The sequence below is a fragment of the Actinia tenebrosa genome, unplaced genomic scaffold (genome assembly GCF_029948245.1).
Source record: "Actinia tenebrosa isolate PJP-AT-01 unplaced genomic scaffold, QUT_ActTen_1.0 PGA_scaffold3__52_contigs__length_22856419, whole genome shotgun sequence".
NCBI lineage: Eukaryota > Metazoa > Cnidaria > Anthozoa > Actiniaria > Actiniidae > Actinia > Actinia tenebrosa.
Genome location: NW_028292580.1, coordinates 15,005,735 through 15,028,858, shown reverse-complemented (window position 1 = coordinate 15,028,858; position 23,124 = coordinate 15,005,735). Strand labels below are relative to the sequence as shown.

The window sequence follows — 23,124 nt, the reverse complement described above, 5'->3', positions numbered from 1 at the left end:
GTGATTTAGGATTGCCACATCTTTCTTGTATTATTTTACTTAACCGCACCTTTGTCATAAACCCCTGCGTAGAAACAAATTATTTTTTGATTGTCATAAGTTGCGGTTGCCAGGGTGATCACTTGGACGTGCTGGGCTTGAAACCGCATATATATATGACATATATAATTTCAAATTCTAGAAAATGGACCTAGTGACAAAAAAGGCATGAAAAGCCCAATAAACGTAAAATCTTGTTTGATTTTAGGGATGAATGGAGCCTAAAGCTAAGCCGACATTGTTTAAGATAACTACTTGCAAACAACCGGATTACGATAGTTTAATATCAGCGTAAAACCTTTTGTAACTTCAAACACGCGCGCGCGAATTTTTGAGGACACTTTTGACTGTGTCATCGTTTTGGCAGGTGTGGATCACGTGACTAGTGGTTGGTAACCAGGTGTTATTTTACTGTCGTGTTTTCTTGGGTAAAATTGTCAGTCGGTGCAAGCTTTTAAGGCTTTAATTTCTCTATTTTTTATGCTTTTCACACTGTTTCTTTTCTTTGTACCTCGTTGTATAATTAGCACTTGTATGTATGTGTGTTTTTTGTATCTCTTAGTCATTACGACCATTCTCATCAGGCATCGAAAGAGCTGTAAAAGCTCAAATAGATATCTTCAGATGGTTTTTAGTTATCCTTTTCTTTATCTAATCTGAATAAGACTTCACTCTAAAGGTAGAAAATTAGGGTCAACCTCGTGTTTGTAAAGGATGTTTTCAAAACGTATGCAAAATCTTTTCTCTGATACTACAATATCAATCTTCGACTTTGACAAAGACAGTTTTATGCTCGGGCGAAGACATATAAACATACAAACCAAAAAGAGAGAGTCCACTACTAGATGAAAGCTCTCATCTTTAAATTGTTTAAGAAACATGCGTTATATATTATATCCTGAGAAAATAGGAACCGAAGGAAATCGGCTGTGAAACGAAGTTGGAATGCTAGAAGCAGATCAAGTTTGAATTTCTCTTTTATGTAAATGACAAACATTAAACAATTCATAATATGCAAGTTGGCTTCACTACTTTATAGATCAGATTTCATGCTCTCAATACTTTGTATTCCCGTGGTAGAACAAATCAAATCTATTTATGTGCCTTATCCGTTACGAATTGGCTTCAACTCGGACCTTTCTCGTACACATTTTATAATTCATCAACCTTAAATAGACACGGCCGATCTGGTGCTGTGAACGATTTTTCAATGAGAACCGGCTCTTTTTTTCTCTACAGGTACCAATACGAAAGAAAATAATATTCAAATTTGCCGAAAGAGTGTGTCGCGACTGGAAGACTTAAGGACTGTATCTTGAAGAACTGGAAGTTAATAGACACGCGAAGTTCGCTAATTTTTCTCCATTATACGAAAATGTAAAAGAAGCTTTCATTTAAATATTTTCTGGTTTCGGCGGTTGAATCTATGCGCGGCGACTTTTTCCATTATTTATTAAGGACTAAAGCTTGAAACCAGGCGACGTGAAGAAAGAGAGAGAGAAACAGCGAGACTTGAATAGAAGTCCGGAAAAAATTACCGCCGCCCAACCGATCGGTGAGTGGCTGGTTTTCTGTTGGTAGTTGTGGTTGGAGTTCGTTGTCGAAGACGGCCAGGTTATGTGTACCTGAATTAAAGCATTGTGTACATCTCTTTTTTGAATCCAGTGTTTGCAAATTTAACCTCGAATAGGTGACAGAAGTACAAAGGAAGACGGTTGATTGTTTTCCAAACTATCATTCAAGCAGTCAGTTTGCTTGACGCTCATTGGTCGGTTGGTTGAATTTTGTTTTTATTATATTGCTAATTAACAAAATCCTTCACAATTAGGCTTCTCTCATAGCGTACAGGTTGGAAGAACCTAGAGACTCATCAATCGGAGGTTGCCAAAAGTTCTTTCTTACTTCCTTTTAGCAGTTGATTAATCACTTGTGGCAACGTAAACGTATTTTCAGTCTGCTGAAGACTAGCAAGCCTAAAGCGCCAGTGGTCTTCCCTAATCAAGAACCACCGAAACATTTGGTACAAAATTCTTTGTTGTTGTGAGACTCCTTTAACCCTGCTATAATTTAGGCCAGTAGCCCATGATTGATTCGGAAAACCGATTTGTTTCATCGTTATACGGCATCGTAGAGACAGAAAAAAACCACGGTCAATTTGAGTCTGGACGTGGAAGATTTGGTGGATACACGCGCCGACAGAAATATAGGCATTAAATTGACTAAGTGGATGGCGAAAACAGCTCAGGCCGAATGAGACTGCGTTGGGAATAAATTAAGCCGTGTTGTTTGCCAGGAGAGGAGAACGGTCTCTCTTACACCTGTCTCATTGGGTTTGATGTGAAAGTCGAGTTGGGTTCCCGAGTCAGCGTATACTCTTATGAAACTCAGTCATGGCGGCCGATGTAGTCGCGTGGTTGCCGTTCGCTCGTGCGGCAGCCATCGGATGGGTACCTCTTGCTACAGCGCCGATGCCGCCGCCACCAGAATCGTCCAAACCCGAAGAACGAGTCACCATCAATGTCAGTGGAAGACGATTCGAAACATGGCGAAACACGCTGGCAAAGTTCCCAGAAACGCTTCTTGGTAGCGAAGAAAAAGAATATTTTTACGACTCGGAGACCAATGAATATTTCTTCGACAGGGATCCAGACCTTTTTCGCCATGTTTTGAATTATTATCGAAATGGAAAGCTGCATTATCCTCGAGGTGAGTGTGTGTCGTCCTTCGAAGACGAGCTCGCGTTTTTCGGGATTTCCGAGGACGTAGTACACGATTGCTGTTGGGAGGATTTTCGGGAAAGGAAAAAAGAATGCATGGAGAGGATTTTCGAGCCAGATAAGCTGGATGATGCCTCTCAAAATGGCGAAGAAATCGTGGATCAAACTGTACGTGAACAGCTCTGGACGGCTTTTCAGAATCCCCAGAGTTCGAAAGTAGCTACCGTCTCGTACTATATAACGGGTTTGTTCATTGCCGTGAGTGTTATAAGCACAGTAATTGAAACATTGCCTTGCAAGGGGAAAATCTCTTGTGGGGATGTATACAGCAAAATATTTTTTGGTTTGGAAGCAGCGTGTGTTGTTGTGTTTACTGTGGAATATTTAGCAAGACTTTATGCGGCACCGGACAGAGTCAAGTTCGCTAGAGATCTTCTCAGCATCATTGATGTAGTGGCGATTCTCCCTTTCTATGTAGGGTTATTCATGCCAAATAATTCAATAAGTGGAGCGTTTGTGACTCTAAGGGTATTTCGTATCTTCAGAATTTTTAAATTTTCTCGGCATTCTCGCGGTCTTCGCATCCTTGGCTATACTCTCAAGAGCTGTGCTTCGGAGTTGGGATTCCTTCTGTTTTCTCTTTCCATGGCCATTATAATATTTGCAACCGTTATGTACTATGTTGAAAAGGGAGAAAGAGACACAAAATTCACGAGTATTCCTGCTTCATTCTGGTATACTATAGTCACGATGACAACTCTAGGGTAAGTACCAAGTGATTCTTGTCTCTGTTCCCTTTTCATGACTATAAAAAAAAACATCATTATCATCACCGTTGTGTTTACATACACTAAGAGACAATCTCTTTTGAAAATTAGAAAGTTTACCCCGGGTATTTGACATGTCAATTCACTACGTAGTTTAAAGATTTTAGGGCAGGAGATTTCTTCAACAAAAAGACAAAATTATCGAATAAAAAAAAGATAGTGTGTTTGTTGTGTTGGTTGTGCTGGTGCAAGGAATCATTTATCATCAGTAAACACAATGGACAACACATATATCTACCTTGTATCTCACGCTTTAAATATTAGCTCACAAATTCGTTTTCTAACCAAACTACACGCAAACAAATGTTCGTTCAAAACCTTTAAAATCGATAGAAATGTTGTGAAAAATGAAGTGGAATGTAAAATAAGAGAGGAAAATGTTTGATGTGTTGTTTTATTAGTTAATTTTCGGTACATTTTTCTTCGTGCCTTCTTTTTAAAGAAAGAAGTAGCGGGCTCTGTATTAAACTTTCGCTCTCCAAGCACATTATAAATATTGGATATTATAGTTTAAAAAAAGACGCTGTACTACACTCGATTATTTTTCTTGACCAAAAAAAGTTGTTGGAAAAAAATACATGAATCGGCTCGAGTTTGAAGCCACCGTTTGATGCTAAAGCAATGTTTTGGTAAATACTAGGCCTTCGAGCATTTTAAACCCATCTAGAATTAAAATTACTCCTAATAACATAAAACGACACTTCTATGCTTTTGGATGTGACGGAAATACGGTATCGAACGAGTTGATGATTTTGTAAATCAACCCTCGACTTCCGTAAAGACGGGAACGGCCGTCGAATAATGGTTTGATGCTACTGTAAAAATGCGACGAATAAACCCCGATAGGATTTCTCTCAATAAGGCTTAAGTAACAAGGCTTTAGGTGTCTTAATCCATATGTTGGTAGATACTTTAGGTATTCGTAGTTTGAAGTGCAAAATTCAATCAACGTGTTTAAGAGTTTTCCTCGCCCGCTTTTTTTTCTTGCTCACTTCATGTGAAAAAAGAAATTCCTATTTCCACCGTTTTTTAAGGCTTCAGTTCTTTATCTTTTTTCCTTCCTTCCAAAACTGATAAATCGCGAATTAATATCTTAATTATTTTTCGTTTTGCTCCTCCCATTTCCTTCCATTTCCTTTTGTTTGTTTACTTGTTTCTGTCATTCAGTCAATCAAATTCTCTTGTAACCTTCAATTTCTTGACATTTATTTTGCAAGCCAAAAAGATTCAGTAAATTCTTAGGGCAGTGGATGCTCCTTTCTTAGGAGAGTTGGTCATTTTAATTCTTGATATTTTTATGTATACATGCTGCAACTACACGCAAGGAACCGTAATTGGCTTTCACATAAGAGTTTCAGGAGTCATTTGATATCAATTTTCTATGAAATTGCTAGAATATCACACATAAAACTGGCAATGCAATTCATGCTTGTATTTCCCTCTTAACATCGAAAAAAAAGCACGTTTTTCATGTCCAAATGAATGATCGATGACGCATGAGTATAATTATTAGATGGTATAATGACGAATGGATTTTTAAACCAGTTTTGAATGACGAATCTTTGCAATTGTGTCAAATATAAAAGCCTTTTCTATCACCGGGTAAACTAGTACGAAACCTAAGGTACTGGGTTAGGTCAATCGAAATTTTAAATTCCGACTACAGTAATTTCAAAATCTTGTTGTGTGTTTTTAACGTTCAAAGCAAAAAGCCAGACGATTAATGTTATTTGTTTAAATTACTGCCTTTGAACCAGAGGCTATCTTACATAAATGTAAAAATTGGTCCGAATTCTAATTGGATTCGGTTTAACACTTAATTTCAATAGGCTTTTCCAATTTACCTCGAGCTTGTACATTGATGTTGCTAAATGAAAGTCTTAATTAAACAACATTATAGGAAAGAAAAAAGTCAATGTAGGGACTACTGATGTGACGAGGAGTCAAGTGGTAGCTCCTTCCCACTCTGGCTCACAGGATTTTCCAATTTGTCTAAGGCCAGAGATAGATTGAAGATAAAATTAAGTGTTTCTATAGTTAGTTAGCAAGGAAAATTGTGGGTTCTCTTTATATATCTCTTTCATTTTTTCATTGATTTTTCGTTCACAAAGTGGGATTTAGAGTTAAAAATTTTCAGTGGTTATTTCTTTGGGTGAGTCGATTTTACTACCAAAATGATAACCATCACCTTTTCTTCCTTTCATTTATTTCTCATTTCCTTTTCCTCCCTTTTGAAAACAATGGACTTGGAAAGGGGTTTTGAGCTTATTTATGGGCAAAACTCTTAATCGAAACCTGCCATTACAATGAATGAAATCAATATTTTTGCCGACCCACAATAAACTGCTGATTCCCATCTTAAACGACGTAATGCTTATTTGTAATATCCTTATCATAAAATCCAAAACATTATTTCAAATTATGGGCCTCTAAAAGTAAAGAAGAAATGCACTTTTGTCGGGAAATGAAACATTTTTTAAGTCTTGAAAATCGCCGGTCGACATTCAATTTTCTTTTACTCATTATAAAATGCTGCTTTTGGCCAAAAGTTTCAGAATTACTTTTGGTTTGCGGCAACTGCTTAACCTATTTCATTGTTTACGCCAATATTATTTCCTTGACGTTATTTGTGATAATTACTTTCTAGTATGACCTCTAAAGAGTTAGGTAATTCTGCCTTTTGTAGCAGGTTATGTGTCGTCGATGTTGTACCCATTTCAAAATTTTAGACTACGAAATGTGAATAAATAGATGAGCGAACATAAGACATTTCCGATTTTTTCTGAAGAACAGAAAATTTTTAAAAATTAATTCTTATATTCTTTGACAGAAGTCCATAACTTGGTAGTCATTAACTTCTGTCTTTGATTAAACTAGTAACTTTAGCTTCTATTAGTATATTGTACATGTATTTTATCTCGCTACTAAGCCTTTACAAAATATTTGTCTGGCTATAAATCTGATTTTAGTACTAAAATTCGTCGAAATAGAAACTCATTTTAGACTGACGTTTAGATTTAGCCCTATTTCTGCTTTCTTTAAAGTCATCCTTCTCTTTCTCTCTTTCTCTCTTTCTCTCTTTCTCTCTTTCTCTCTCTTTCTTTCTCTCTCTCTCTCTTTCTCTCTGTGTGTATGCGTTTGTCTCTTTATTCTATCCATCGTTCCCTCTTTCTGTTTCTCGCCTTGTTTTTGGTTTATATTCTGCTGTAGGGCTAAAAGACGTGGTACTCATTCTCAAGAGTTAATTACGCCTCATACTTGCCTAACCAACTTACGGTATTCACAAACCAAAAGAGTTTAGGATAATATATCTTTTCGGTTCGTTTTTCTGACAGATAGCGTGAGAAACTCGAAGCCAGATAATGTCATGTAGTCCGTCTTCGTCGTCACGACAGCCTTAGCTATTCATTTTTCATAGTTCTGGATCTTTCTTAAAAAGAAGCTCGTCATATATACAAATTCATAATAAATGAATTATCTTCGTTAAGGTGGAGTAAAAATTTATTTTTAAATATACTAGAAAAATGAAACATTTTTAGTGATAATCCCGCCAGACATGAGATATAAATCAATATTTTTTCTGGTTTATTTTTCTCGTGATGCGGAAAATTTCCACGAGCGAGGTAGTTTGCATACGAAAGTACTGTGAATTGAATACTAAATTAACCTGGAACATGTATCAGTTCATGCTAAAATTTATCCTTAAAAAAGCAACAAATTTACTGTAAAAACATGAGGTTTTGTATTTTTAGAATATAATAAAGAAAATAACAGCTTTCAGGAATTATTTATACTTGAGTTCGAACTTTATCGAGAGTCTTAGATTGTAGAGACACTGAAAAAAAATCTTATCTTGCTAAGTTGGCATGGTTTGGAGTCTTTCATTTATTTAAAACCGGTTAACAGTGATTTGTGCTTGAGATTACTGCATACAGAACGAGATAATCCGGTCTCAGTATTCTTTTTAAGGCGGATTTGGAAAGTTTGGGATAATCTGCTGGGTATTTCATCCAATCTTCTTTACACATTTCAAAAGATGATCTTAACAAAGGAAATAATCGACACTATACTAGCAACAAGCAACCTTTTTTTTTCAAGTTCGCTGTTCTAAAAAGAAGCCCTTCGTCACATCAAAATTTCATGTACTACAAGCCAATAATTTTCACGTTTTTTGTGTTTCCTTTTCACATTTTACCTGGGCTTATGCACTTTAGTCTTATTACTCTCTTCAAAGCCTGATCCTTTGTGTATTAATGCTACAAACCCCAAGTATAACCCCTGCAACTCGAGGCTTTCTATTGGCTGAATGGTTGGCACTTGCATTGCTGGTGTTCAATTATTAACAGTGATTTTCTTGAAGTTGTATTGTTTCGCAACAACGAAAAATATCCATCCCTGCGTTCCTTTCAATCCGAGCTCTCCTAATCTTGGAGCTCGAACATGATTTTAAAAAATAAAATGAGAGTATTATTGTTTTCGTTGTAAGACACGTGAAAAGATCGTAAAATTGTAAACAGTTTCAGTGTTTTCGATTTCTTACGGGGATTTGTCGATATTTTTTGCGGATACAGATTCCAGTTAATTATGTTTCAATGAGGTAGTGTCCGGGGATACGAATTGGTATCGCCATGAAACACATTACCAAAAATGGATATAAAAATTTCAAAGTCTTGTGTTCAAAAGGCCTGAATGTAAAGGTCTTTTATTCCTACAGGAGCGAGTTGTAGTAAAATTTTAATTCGCATTCTGTTTGATTGTTTATAGTCTGATGCAAAGATCGGCTTGGGTTTCAGACCCCCCAAGTCTCTATTTCGCCGTCGCTGTAACCGCAGCGAACGGCGGAAGATTTTCAAAATGCAAAGACGCAAAGCAGGCAACTAAAAAGAAGGCCAAAAATCTAATCTTACAACACTCGTATTTTTGCATTGTATTTTCATGATTTAGAAAAGGTTAAAAAAATCGTTTTGCCATTTCGATAGTTAAAAAAAATTCTTTAGATATATAAAATGCGTTCAAAAATAATTTCTTGAAGTATGCAAGCGTTTTTCTCTGCTTATGGTGATGAAGAATTGCAAAAAAGAAAATGCCCGCGAAGAATTCTGACACATAAATGGTTTTCTTTGGCACTGAACAGGTTTCCTTTAATGCCCGGCTTGAAGTCGTTTGGGCTTCAAAACTCGTTCTTTTTGCCGTTATTTCAAAAGCAAGTGTTTTTTTGATTAGAAAACAGGAACTAAGACACCATAAACACCAGGGAACGTGACAAAAAGTATCTCTCGGGGTAAAAATCACGAAGTATAGACATAATAGGAACTATTTCTAGTTTGCTTTCGTCTTAGCCACATTTCAAAATATTTTCCTATCCACGATTCTCTACGTCACTGCTGGATAAAACAGTCGAAATCCTATGGCCAACAAGCACTTATAAATATTTGAATTCTATGTACAAAATTTCAACTGATTCAAGATTTTTTCATGTTATTTTGACTGTACAAATCTCAAGTTTAAGGTAGAAAAAACTTCATCTTTTTTTGGAAGCTGGTATAATAGTGAGTACATTCTTCAAATCTAAGGAACTTGTTCGCTCGAATCATTTTTTTTTATTCGTACGGGTTTAGAAATTCCCAGACGCCCCGCGGTTAAAGAGATTTGAATATTGATTAATTTATTCCATGTACCGGTATTTAAAAGATTTTTTTTTTTTGTCCTCGTATATATTAAAAACATGGCCGAACCCCTCTACATCCATGCACAAACTCAAGTGTCACAAAAAACAGTCTTACTAGCTACTGTGAATTGAGTCGGTGTTCTTCTAGAGTATATCAGCATTCGCGGTCGCTTCCCACAAAAACCACTAGAAGTGGAAACGAGTATAAAACCTTTAGATCATTCGCCAGTCTGAAAATGTAGTAATTGGCCACTGATATCAACACGGAAGCGAAGAAAATAGAACACTTTTGCTTACAAATTCCGCATATCAAAACCAAATTCCAGTCATTTTAAACATGGGTTTCGAAGATATTATTAACATATTCGAAAATATTATTATTATCCTTCCAGATGAAATTGCTTCTTTTCTTCTCTTTCCCTTACCGTGTTAAACAATCTCGAGATTTGAGTATGACCAAATCATTCTGACCGCATTAGATCTTATCTCCATTTTCTTATCTTTTATTTTGTCTTGAAAGACTCCTAATGGTAAGCTTATAAGACTAATTGGCTTTCTCGAGCGCAAGCATTCAGCCGAAAAACTTTTCGCTAGCGTCACTTGTATTAAAGATTACTGGATAAAGTATTCTTGTCTTCATCGACTCTTACCGTTCAAAGCTTTCCCAGGTTTTAATCTCTACTTAACTTCATTTAAACCTTTTTTCATCCAAGAGGCATTAGATGTAAATATCCATAGGTGTGGGAAACCAGGAATTCTTCCGACAATATTTTGGAAAATATTCGATTTTATTTTCGAAAATTTCTCAAGGATTCCTTTATGGGTGAAAATCGTGTTATGATATTATGAGCAACCGTGTTCCGCATGTTTTCGTATTTGAAAATATTTATCAAACTCGAATAAAAGATAATGAATGTATTGGGGAATAAAAGGAGCTTATTTTACTTTAAGATTCATCGAATGATGGAAAAAAGTTGTGCTATCCTAATTTTATACCTGTGATATGACAAAAATCAGTTGCAATGAGGAATAAGATTATGATCAAGCAACATCGAAAGGAAGATAACTTTACCAGTGAAAACATTTCTACAACATTGGAATACCTTGAATATCTTTCCAAACAAAACAGGCAGTTATTTCGTTAATTTTTATTGATTTGTACCGGAACTTGAATTTTTGTTTTTAAAAAAAATTTTTTTTCACTGTTTGAGTAAACATTTTTATTTGAAATTAAAGTACATGAATACTGAAAGGAAAATATCTATTAGGAAGTGTGTTTTTGAAGGTATTTCACAGTATGATACGTACTTTTGTCCTTAAAATATGATATAAATATATGCATATATCATAATTATTTATGTATTAGCAAAGCTCTGTTAATCTGGTCTTATGTACAACTCTTCCAATTACTTCTAGTATGTGGAAATCTTTTCCTAAAGAATCCAATTAGCTCTTGTTTCAATGGAGTTTACTTTATGAAACAATTTAGGTTAGCGCGAGTTCCATTTATCACCAGCTGTAGAGCATCGTTACTGGGGGAAAAATTCAGAAAAAATATCTAATGATTTTGTAGACCTTTTTTATTGATTAGTGCAGTGTTTCCCACTTGGAAAAATCAACTCCATTATATATTTTTTTCACAATCAATGCCACTTTATTTTTCTGTGATATTGAAGAGGGGACATTTTTCATATATTCTCATTCTTAACCAAGTGTCTTCATACCCCAAAAGCTCTTAGGTTTGAACATATTTCAAGAACTTAGTGAAGTATCTTTAACAGTGGATGGTATAAAGTGGATCTTCCCTCATCATAAAATTCTAACATTTCCCCTCAATATTGAACCGACCACAGATCCATTTCGACATAACTAAATGGTCACATAATGTACAAGTATTCAAAACTAAAGACGCTTCACTCATCAATGGTAATTGAATTACTTTCTTACGTCCGCCCGGACGTCTTTGCGAAGCTTGAGACAACGTAATTTTTGTTTCTTGATTAACAGATTGTTATAAGCGGTTGGTTAGATGTCTTTTTTGTATAGGAGTTTTTTAAATGTAAATGTAAAACTTTTTTTTGCTAATGACTGTGTGTTTCAATTTGCATTACACTATTTTCTAACGGAATTCAGAGAGCTGTAAAATGAATTTCCTATTTAGCTAAAAAAGTTTTCACTTAAAAAAACATTCAGACAAATTTAACTGAATCGAAATTAATATGATAGTTTATGAAACCATATTTTATATATTTGTGCATTTGAAATGAAACAAAAAATAGAATGGAAAAACGGAGCCATGTATCTAGATACCTTGTGAATATGTTATCATTTTACCTCAGAATTCCTGGGGTAACACTAACATTGATAATAAAGGCATGAGGACACTTGGCGCCAGCTTAGCAGGGCAACGACGCCAAAAAATTGCTTAATATTTTCTCAATTCAGACCACGTTCTCTTGAGTATTATCTTATTCATTGGTTACATCAAAGAGAAACATTGATATGAAAAAAAACAACAAAAAAACTAAAAATTAACCTGGATTCTTTAGACCTAATGCTTTTTTAATTCAGACCACGTTTCATTCTTGTATTATTTTTTTACTTGCTGTTAAAACTTGGGAAGATATATTAGTAAATGTCAGTCCAGTAAAGAATCTTATTCTCAAGTGGTTTGGATTGGGGAACATTACGCCCAAAATAAAAAAGGGCATGAAATCGTTTGGTGTTATTTTGAGCAACTAAAGCTGTTGTTGTACCACGACAAACAGACCCACTCTGTGATAACATTAGATACTTCATTCCAAATGCCTAGAACTCATTCAATGGGTAAAAATGTTGTCCTTAAAATCACGAGGATTTGGGGCCTGAAGTGGATTTCGTATGAATACGAAATATCACGGCACGAAATAAATGACATCTTTTTGAACCAATCAAAGCGCGCGAGATCCTTGGTCAGCCAATCAGATTGCTTGAACACGGTGCCGACACGGTCACGGCAAGGCCTTCCTCAGAATTTTCACGTGATATGAAAACTCCTCTAATAAAAATATGCGCAATATAAATATAATAAATTATTACTATCAAATAGTTATATATTTGACCGTTGTTTTCCTTCAGATATGGTGATATGGTACCAACAACTGTCCCTGGTAAAATTGTAGGCAGTTTATGTTCCCTGAGTGGTGTGCTGGTAATAGCCCTTCCAGTACCTGTTATAGTATCCAATTTCAGTAGAATTTACTTACAAAATCAAAGAGCAGACAAGAGAAAAGCTCACAAGGTCAGTAACGTACAATAAAATTGCGCCATTTTTGGGGCTTTTTGTAAGTAAATTAATAACTTAGGTTTGTTTTATAGCTGTTGCAGGAATTTAATATATGCGCGCAGCTTGAGACTGTTTCATAGAATCTTAATGGACTAAAAGGTTTTACAATCTTTGAATGCACGGTTGAAATACAGGGTGAAAACTGTTGCGCGCATAGTTGCGGGTAAGGGAATTTTCAAGGGATATTACTTGGAAAAACATTTCCTACAAAAACACTATAAATCGAGGAAAACTACTCGAAGATCTCAATGTGTTCCGTTACTAAAAGTCATACGGGTGGCATAGCGGCGCGAGCGCTCGCCTCTCATCAATGTGACCCGAGTTCGAGTCCCGCCGGGTTCGGTGTTGTATATGAGTAGAGTTGTTTGTTGGTTCTCTCCTGTTCTTCGAGGGTTTTCCGGGTTCTCCGGAGTTTCCTTCCTGCGCAAAAATCAACTCCTAAATTCCAATTCGTTCACGGAATGAGGGACACAGGTTTGTTAGCCACTGGCTATTAATTGCTACCTTCGTGAAAAAGGGACGTTTTTTTATATATTTCATTGGCTCTGACCATCACGCCATTACAGCAACGCTAACATTACAAGTTGTGGTGGTTGCGCGACGAAGGTTGTTGCGCGCAGCGTGTTCGAGTCTTAAGCTCAAATCCAATCAGGGGGCCTACCAATGGTTATTGCAATCGCCCTCCAAGTTTGACAAAGAATCGTCATGAAATTTTCCTTTTTTCTCCTATTGGGCTACCTGTAAATTTGGTAGGATTTTGTGGTTCCAAAACGCGTGCTCGCCGCTCCAACTTTGGTACACATCCAAATGTGGGGTTAATCTTTTCATTGGCCAGGTTGTATCAATAACTAGAGGTTTATGAAGCGGTAGTACTAGATTACATTAAATCCATTCCAATTATCGTATTTTTTCGTGATTCCAAGAGGCAAAAATGCAAAGATTCCAAAATCAGGATTTTATGAAATGGAGAAAATAGAGACCTTTTTAGATTTCGTGGAATACCGTTGGTCTCCATGGCTACAAACTCGTTTACTCGGGCTTAGCTTCATTCCAGTGTTAAAATATTCACAAATATATCAACGGTAAAGTTAAGAATGCACAACTTACGAACACTTTGAATTTGCACGGAACTTTCACTGGAACACATGCATATCGTACATTAAGGCTAACCCTTAGCAACAAACAAATTGAAACTGGAGTGCTGTTGGATACAGGATGTTGCGCTAATTTTTCCGTTTTGTTATCTCTTCATAACAGAAAGCAAGAGTTTCTATATCTAAAACTATGGCAGGAACAGCGCTGGTCTCTCCGCCTGATAAAACTAATGTCCCACTGGTAAGCTATAAACAATGGTAACTAAGTTACAAGTAACTCTTCACACTATGTAAAATTTTGGTTGAGCTTATAATATTAAAACACTTAACCGCAGACCTTAAAATAAATGTTTCAGGGAGCTGGTCTGGAGTTAACGCAAATACCGGGCAAAGATAACGATGCATCGTATTTAGAAGAACAACACAACCATCTACTGCATTGTTTAGAAAAAGCGACGGTAAGTAGTGATGAAGCAGCTCAGATACTATTGGTACCATTGTCATAAACCATTGGTACCATTGTCAGATACTATTGGTACCATGATCAGTTACCTTTGGTACCATTGTCAGATACCATTGGTACCATTGTCAGATACCATTGGTACCATTGTCAGATACCATTGGTACCATTGTCAGATACCATTGGTACCATTGTCAGATACCATTGGTACCATTGTCATATACCATTGGTACCATTGTCATATACCATTGGTATCATTGTCAGATACCATTGGTACCATTATCATATACCATTGCTACCATTGTCATATACCATTGGTACCATTATCATATACCATTGGTACCATTGTCAGATACTATTGGTACCATGATCAGTTACCTTTGGTACCATTGTCAGATACCATTGGTACCATTGTCAGATACCATTGGTACCATTGTCAGATACCATTGGTACCATGATCAGTTACCTTTGGTACCATTGTCAGATACCATTGGTACAATTGTCAGATACCATTGGTATCATTGTCAGATACCATAGGTACCATTGTCAGATACCATTGGTACCATTGTCATATACCATTGGTACCACTGCCAAATACTATTGGTACCATTGTCAAAAATCAGTATCGTAGTGCTGCTTAAGACTATGTACCTTGTATGTACCATGTATTTATCGAGAGGGTTATCACGCCCAGCATCACTGTAAAGAAGAAGAAGAAAAAGAAGAAGAAGAAGAAGAAAAAAACCGATTCCTCTAGCTTTGGGGAAGTCAAACTGAATCCATTTTTAAGGAAAAGCATAGCATTAGATCCTGTCCTTTGATATGGCTGTCGTGAAACCTCTCCATAAATTTACAAGTCCCTTCAAATTAATGTTAGTGGTGATTCCAAAAACCTGCTTAAACATTGATAAATGGCGTTTCCTATGTAAATAGGGTACTTTTATTTGGCTGTCTGTTCTGTTAACCACATTGTGTTTTGTTTCTGTCTTAGGCCCGTCAATTCGTTGAAATGGAATACACATATAAAGGCGAGCCCGTTGCTAGGCGACCACCCAAGCCCAACTCTCCTATATGTACCCCATCTGGTTCTCCACTCTCCTCGTCTCTCTCGTTAGCAGCGGTTTGTGATAACGCGTGCTATAATCGAAACAGCTACAACGGCAAATGTATGAAACGAACTCGATCGTTGTCTGAGCCACCGACACATAAACAAGAGAACTGCGTAGCTGGTGATCACATGGAAATGAATGACGTCAGAACCAGTCCGTTTTTAAATTCAAACATGAACAACAACGAGAAAAAACAACCGAACAACGTGACGACTTCAGCCGTTGTAACAATGCCAGATTTTGAGACCGTCACTGTTCCTAATAATATCCATGATGCGGGAAACAGGAGATACGAGAATTGTAACGATCGATCCCCGACGTCGCATACAGCCATTTAATGGCTGCGGAATGAATTACAACATGCAAGCAAATCTGTTCTTGTCGTCTGTGTTTCAGACGATTATATTCGGAATTTCTTACTCGAGTTATGAAATTTTTGAGTACATAAAACAATTGCGACTGTCCCTATCGATTGAGGAAAGAAACATCCTATCTAACAGATACCAAATTAAGAAGAAAACTTCCCAAAATCTAAAAGTGGAAAAAAACGAACGAAAAGTAGAAGACCAAGGGAATAAAAAAAGCTTTCTCAGTGGACTGGAAGCCACTGATGGATCCTTTATCTCTGATGGTGGGAGGTCTGCTGTACATGCGTGCATAGACGCAGAGAAATCCTAGTACAAAAAGGAAAAAAATTATGGAAGGAAATATGAAACGAAACGGGCTCTTCTTCTACATAAAGCAAAGATTTTCAGCTATCTAAAGGCTGAAAAAAAAAGCAAGTCGAGATCAAGTTGTCGATAAAAATGATAACTTTTGGGAACTCAGTCAAACTATGCGAAAACTCTCTTTCGATTTGTACAATTCTCATTAAAGAACGATTCCCTTTGCGCGCGGAATTTTCAACAAAGCTATCGCCGTCAGAAAGTTTGAGTAATAATCTAGCTCATCACGTGCAGCGCACGTGACACTAGTGCCTCGATCTCGTGTATGCAGTCTGCATGCTCTTCGAATTAAAATAAGGATCTTCAGATTATTGCATATTATCGCCGTCATTGTATTGCGACAAATTCTGGAGCAATCGGAATTTCCGATTGTTTTACATCAAAGCGTATTTTTACTTTTTTCAAACCTTAATATATACTGAAATTATATATACATATATAGATATATGTATTCTTATGTATTTTTGTGTACAAAGTTAGAACAGCTCTTAGACCTAATACAGGGCAGCTGTGAACATGGAATATGTTGCCTCCAAGGCTGAGCGGCGAAGGCCTGGGATGATTGCTTTCGAAGGAGATTTCTTGGAAGCCATGAAAGTAAACTCGAGAATGGATGAAGTTCGTTGCTTTTACAGGATATCAGGGTAATCGTATGGACAAGTTAGAATATTATTGACAATATGCGAACCATGTTCCAGAGGTTTAAACCACGCAATCACTTTGTTGTAAGAGGTTTTTTAATCGAGTGTGGCGGAAAATGGTTCTTCGTCGGCGAACCTTTATTTATTTATTGATTTCAGTTGAAAAAGAAAAAAATAGCACTGTGAGAAAGAGGGCGAAAGGATTATCACAGTGCGAACTGGAATCAAAAAACCATGGGCGCCTAGAAATATTTTAAGAATGTTCAATAGCCAATCAGAAGCGTTATTGTTATCTTTCCGTTATCTTGTGGTTAGAAAGTCAATTCTAATTGACCAAAGAAAAACAGAACATTACTAGAATATTTCTAGAGGCCCACGGGTTTTCCATTCGCACTGTAATTAGGTTCGTGGATGAAAACGAAAAGTTTATTGGTGTGAATTACTTTCTCATTGGAAAGGGAAAAACATGGCTGCTATTTTGATGATAAGATCAGTGTATCCAAAACGAAACTTTCGTTAACGTCAACCAACATGATGGCGGCTATGACGTCATATACATCCCATGTGAGGTCATAGGTTGTAGTGCATTTTTTCCCATAAGAATAAAATGAGACGTGCTGCCATGTTGGTTGACATGAGAAACAAAAACAAGGGCAAAAGTTGAAATTTATTTAACATGGCGGCGATGACGTCATAGGAAATAGGAGAAATCCGCTTTTCTGAAATCACGACAATAATCCTTTTCGCCCTCAGTCAGCAGTGTGCGTCTCTTGGACATGCGTTCCTCAAGCTTCAGATTATTTAGAAAATTTTAAATCAATTCTCTCTTATCTTCCAATTTGTAAAGAAAATATGTAAATACTAGCTAGCACTTTAAATTCTTAAATTCGTAATTCAAATGAATCTAAGCCAATCAACTTTGAACTCCCGGGTCAAATATCCGAGGTTTAATTCCAGACCTCGTAAACTGATGAATGGTTTTTACATGACCTAATATGGACACTAATGGTGGCGATGACGGCCGTATATAGACATTGATGGATTTCATTACCAAATTTGGACATCAATGGTGTTTTATTACCTTATATAGACCTTAATGACGTTTCGTTTGTATGGACGTTTTTCTCCACGTGACGTACCATTCTCGTAACAGATCAGATTAATCTAGTAGGACAGACAGCGAATTATTCTTCCTATTCTATATTTTAAAGATACTATTGATTTGTATTTTGAGTAGTTCAATTGTGATAAGTGAGATCGTGCGACTGTGTGTATTTTTTTGTTTATTTGCGGTGATTTTAGGTGTGGTTATTTTGATATTTTTATGCGTATTTTATTTATTCTTAAAGTGAGTTAGTAGAACTTCCGATTGAAACTACTTTTATCCCAGATCATTAAGAGCATTAATATATCATTTTAAATGCTGGGCTATTTCTAAACCATTGTTTACTATTGCATGTATTGGTATTCAGAACAGGATAACGACTATCCTCACTATTTAATTATAAATAAACAACACTAAAAAATAAATAGTCATCAACCTTATTTTTTCCCTTGATCTAGAGTTTTATGGTCCTTTTGCTCCTCGTAAATCAAAAAAACGTCAGATGACGACTAACATCGGTCGATCCAGGGTGGAGTCCTTGGGTTCCATGGAACCCCCCTTACTTGAGAAGCCAATCCTGCTCTTTCCGCTCATTACAATGAAATTGTGGTTTATAAATAAGCAACACTGAAAAATGAATACTCATCAACCTTATTTTTTCCCCTTGATATAGAATCTTATGGTCCTCTTGCTCCTCGTAAATCAAAAAAAAAAAAACGTCAGATGACGAGTAACAGTGGCGGATCCAGGGTGGTTCCGTAGGTTCCATGGAAAGCCCCCCAGTGAAAACTTGGGAAGCCAATCTTGCTCTTTCCGCTCATTACAATGAAATTTAAACCCCCTTTTGTGAAGCTAATCTTAGCAGCTTTTTCTGGGTTGCGGCCAATTTGGAACCCCCCTTTTTAAAATGCTGGATCCGCTACTGAGTAACTCACAGATCAAACCTGAAATAACCTTAGAGCTGATCTTAGTTGAGTCGTGGATGAGTCGCACATCTAACTAGACTGATTCCTTAAGTCGTAGTCTGATGAAATCAGTATAAGATCTAACCTGAAACAACCAAAGAGCTGATATAAGTTAGGTCACGGCTGACTCACAAATCGAACCCCACGCCCCATCAGAGGTAAGAGGAGAGTGCATTACCACAATTCATTTTTCATTTTACGTCATCGCGGCCATGTTGGTGGTATTTTACAAACTAAGGTTTCTGATTGACTTTCTTTCGCGTTTAAATAATAACCCTTCTGACCTTCTTTGTGCCCGGTTGGGAATAATTGCAAATCATCAATATAACCGTCGATTTCATTTAAACATTCACCTGACACCCTGACCCCATGCCACCGTCCCACACATACTTAAACAACACACACACACATATCACTATCAATTGCACTCTCACATTCACCTGGCACCAAACGACCGTCCCTCCCATACAGAAAAGAATACACACATCAATATCACTATACTCTGTGCACTCTACATGTATTACATACACAGGGTATATTGTTAGTATATGATGTACGGTTTATTTGATGTGTTAGATGCGCAGGGTACAGTGAGTATTAAATACCCCGTGCACTCTACATGCATTAGATACACTGCGCACACCAGGTGTGTTAGATGCACGGGGTATATTGTTAGTATATGATGCACGGTGTATTTGATATGTTAGATGCGCAGGGTACAGTGAGTATTAAATACCCCGTGCACTTTACATGTATTAGATACACTGCGCACACCAGGTGTGTTAGATGCACAGGGTATATTGTTAGTATATACATACATACATAATCTTTATTAAACACGGATGTCTTATCATACAAGAGGCTCTTCCTAAGAGCCGTGTTAGACTTACAATAGAATAATAAATATAAATTGTATAACTAGAAACAAAAATAAAATTATATAAATGTATATATATAACTTATAAGATATAAATAATTGGAAATGTCAAAAATATTCAATATTCTGTCAGCTGGGGCACAATACGACCTCAAAGGAGGAGAGTACCTCCACGTTGTATTTGATATGTTAGATGAGCAGGGTACAGTGAGTATTAAATACCCTGTCACTACATATATTAGATAATTAGATATACTGCGCACACCAGGTGTGTTGGATGCGCAGGGTATAATATTAGTATATGATGCACAGTGTATTTAATATGTTAGATGAGCATGGTACAGTGAGTATCAACTATGCACACTATTTGTATTTAGATACACTGCGCACACCAGGTGTGTCAGATGCACAGGGTATATTGCTAGTATATGATGCACGGCGTATTTGATGTGTTAGATGAGTAGGTTACATTGAGTATTAGTCCGAATACAAGCTTACGAAATTCAAGACAGCTGTGAAGCTGTATTCGCGATCGAATCAAGACTCCACAATAGGTTTGGTTAGGGCGTTTGACGAGAAGTGCGAAAGAAAGGGACGACGTTCTCTAACGAAGGAGGCCGGTAAGTACGCCGCGGAGATGGGCGTGAACTTAGATTTCAAATACCCTAATCCAGCTGGGTATGCTGATTCAAGTGAAGATTTTGCCGGTGAAAAAATTGGAAAAGTCATGCAAAGTTTTGAACAAGAAAAAAGGGACGAGATAATCCGAGGTCAAAGATGGCAAGGGAAGCTCTTTGAAGCAAGATGGGCTGATGAAGATGTCGTAGACTTCTTCAGTTGGCTATACAAATGGAGGACAGCACCTTCGCACGCTGTTGCGGGAATGTACGAGCGTTTTCCACCAATTACTCCCGACGAAGCTATAGTACCACAGTAATTAAAAGTGGTAACTGTCCCTGCAACGGACGTGAAGTGTCGAATGTGAGGAAAAGCCCCAGAAAGTGGCTTCCACGTCCTCGCTGGTTATAGTGCATTAACACAAACGTAACTACTATACCTTGAAAGGCATAACGCAGCTCTCAAAATACTGTTTTGGAGTTGCTGAGAGACTTTGGCTCGTCCAGCGTACTCCGCCTTAGTACTCCAAGACCATACCAAAACATGAGTACAAGAACTCAAGAGCGAGCGCTTTCTCGAATGTCCCAGATGTCCCTGTGAAACACCGGAGGTGAGAGCTAATCGTATCGACGCAAGGATTATGGACAAGGAAGCACCGACGAAGGGCCGGTAATGATCATAGAGATGAGCTGTCCTTAGATGGACAATAGAGGACAGAAGACAGAAGAGAAACTACCAAATATGCGCCGCTGCGCTTGGAACTGCGGAAATAATTCCCAGACTACAAGATCAAGCAGTATAATATCATCATCGATGCCTTTATAGGGGGATACTCCAGGGCGACACAGCAGAAACTGTACGAGACTTGGTTGGCAGAAACAGAACAGAGAACGTCTTTGTTTTGCATACAGAAGGCAGTATTTCCAGCACATTGAACATTTCGAGGACTTTTGGGATCATAACAGTATTGATGGTTTTCACGGCGGCCATGTTGGAGGAACTTAACAAAAGAATTGTCAATGAATTCTTTTGTTATATCCTCCAACTTGGCCGCCGTGTCTTTTGTTATAGTTTAATTCACTTGGGAATGGTTGAAAACCTGTATCAATAGAGATTACGAACTTTAAATGATGAAGAAGAAGGTGATATTGGTGGCGATGATGATACAAACTATAAAGAACTAATCAAGATTGGAATGAACCATTAATCCTCTCTATTATACACGTGAACACCAACTGTCAACATTTTCCTAAATTTGAATTGCAAAGCAATTTAAATGTCGCTAAAAAATCACAACTCAATCGTGACCATTTGTCTACACACCCAACATTTTTCTGCAAGGCTGGATAAGAACAAAAAATATTTTAGGGGGAGAGGCAGGAAAAGATCAAATTGACTTGCTCAAAAAGCACCAAAAAATAAGTACATTTCGAGCGTTTGAAATCCTATTTGATTAGAAGACTGAGATATGTTTATCAGTCTCTACTTTTCACGAAATAATTTTTTTACTTTTTGTAATAAAATAGATAAAAATATCATGCTGAATTCTCCCTCCCCTCCCCTAGTCTTAATTTTTTCCTGTTGGTCTTTGACGTCATAATGTCCGTGTTATTATTAGCATACTACAATCTCTGAACTCTCGATCAGTGGTGGATAGAGAGAGCTGGATTTAATGATTATACATTCTTTTCGACCTCTGAGGTACTATTAGTACGTTCTGTTGTTTAGAGAGGATTGAGGTTTGGTTTCTTTGATTGAAAGGACTCGAAAACTGTTTTGAGAAAGCGATCTAATCAGTTTCTCTACGCCTTGTCAAATCTTGAAAAACTCACAACTACGCGGACTTTATATTATACCGTTGGAATTTCTCTTGTACAAGAACTTGGAGGACAAAAAAGCCCTAATATCTTCAAAATAAGGTCCTATTGATACCTTACCGATAGATCTCTTGATCTAGAGTCCAAATTATGGGTTTGGAGGTGAAGATCTTGGTTGCTTTGTTCGTGTTTACTTTCACTCTTCTTCAATTCACGAGTCCAGTTTCAGCTGAATTTGATTGCAGTAAATATACCAACACCTCCTGTTCCTCGTGTACTGAGAATTCTGCCTGCTACTGGTGTAAAAGTTCAACAAAATGTATTCATTATCCTGGTTGGACCAAGGTTGTGCCCCACGATTGTCCACATAAGGACTGGTATTATGGCCAATGTCGAATCTCTGGCTTTGTCTTGATCATCCTGGTTCCCTCTTTGGCTGCTTTCGCTTTGATTTTCCTCTGTTGTTGCGTTTACTGCTGCTGTTGTCGAAGGTGCAAGAAATGGAAACAAAAACGACACGACAAAGAAGATATCAAGCTCAAGAGAAAGCGAGACGAAATGCAATTACTACACTCACAACGTCGTAACGAGAGGCAAGCAAAAGCTGACAACATCAGAAAGAAATATGGCCTTCTTCCTTCTGGAGGATATGAACGTCTTGGTGATGAGTAAAATTGCAGGAATAATTTGTACCACTTAAGCTTATAACCTACGATAATTTCTGAGAAAGAAGCGAATAATTGTTATTTACGAGTATATAGCTGTATTTTCCTATCTCTGTCTAAAGGCACATTAATCTACAATAGTCTTTCTAACAGACTGGAAAAAATCCTACAAAATTTACGATCGAAAATAATATGGTATTTTTGGGCTATATTTTTGTTGTAAAACATACGTTTTTTGATATATTTGTGTGGCTTTTTTGAAGTGGAGGGCTGTAAAAGTTATTCACTAATTATAAACTATGTCGCTAAAAAAGTTTTGATACAATGTAATCAATATGAATAAATTACTTTGATAAATTCTATTTTGATAATAAAATATTTTTGTATGGGTAAAATTTGTTTAAATGGTTGTTATTTAAATCGGCAAGGTTTGAGGGATTTACTTTAGGTTTTTATTTCATTTAACTTATTT

At 36.9% G+C, this 23,124-nt stretch overlaps 2 protein-coding genes across 2 annotated transcripts; both read left to right on the top strand.

The window, feature by feature from the left end:
- Positions 1 to 1,498: 1,498 nt before the first annotated feature.
- LOC116298824 (potassium voltage-gated channel protein Shal) lies at positions 1,499 to 18,135 on the top strand. The gene is made up of 5 exons (XM_031707389.2): positions 1,499 to 3,520; positions 12,369 to 12,531; positions 13,834 to 13,911; positions 14,027 to 14,128; positions 15,122 to 18,135. The coding sequence occupies exons 1-5, from the start codon at positions 2,430 to 2,432 to the stop codon at positions 15,575 to 15,577; spliced, it is 1,890 nt and encodes a 629-aa protein (XP_031563249.1). The 5' UTR covers positions 1,499 to 2,429; the 3' UTR covers positions 15,578 to 18,135.
- A 3,648-nt stretch (positions 18,136 to 21,783) lies between these two features.
- LOC116298829 (pituitary tumor-transforming gene 1 protein-interacting protein-like) lies at positions 21,784 to 23,047 on the top strand. The gene has a single exon (XM_031707395.2). The coding sequence runs from the start codon at positions 22,138 to 22,140 to the stop codon at positions 22,657 to 22,659; it is 522 nt and encodes a 173-aa protein (XP_031563255.1). The 5' UTR covers positions 21,784 to 22,137; the 3' UTR covers positions 22,660 to 23,047.
- Positions 23,048 to 23,124: the final 77 nt, after the last annotated feature.

What these genes read in the sequence shown, in the direction of transcription:
- LOC116298824 (XM_031707389.2), top strand. Translation starts at nt 2,430, where the DNA reads ATGGCGGCCGATGTAGTCGCGTGGTTGCCGTTCGCTCGTGCGGCAGCC. An exon ending in ACAAGAGAAAAGCTCACAAG is followed by an intron (nt 12,532 to 13,833) that starts GTCAGTAACGTA and finishes TCTTCATAACAG; the next exon opens with AAAGCAAGAGTTTCTATATC. An exon ending in ATAAAACTAATGTCCCACTG is followed by an intron (nt 13,912 to 14,026) that starts GTAAGCTATAAA and finishes TAAATGTTTCAG; the next exon opens with GGAGCTGGTCTGGAGTTAAC.
- LOC116298829 (XM_031707395.2), top strand. Translation starts at nt 22,138, where the DNA reads ATGGGTTTGGAGGTGAAGATCTTGGTTGCTTTGTTCGTGTTTACTTTC.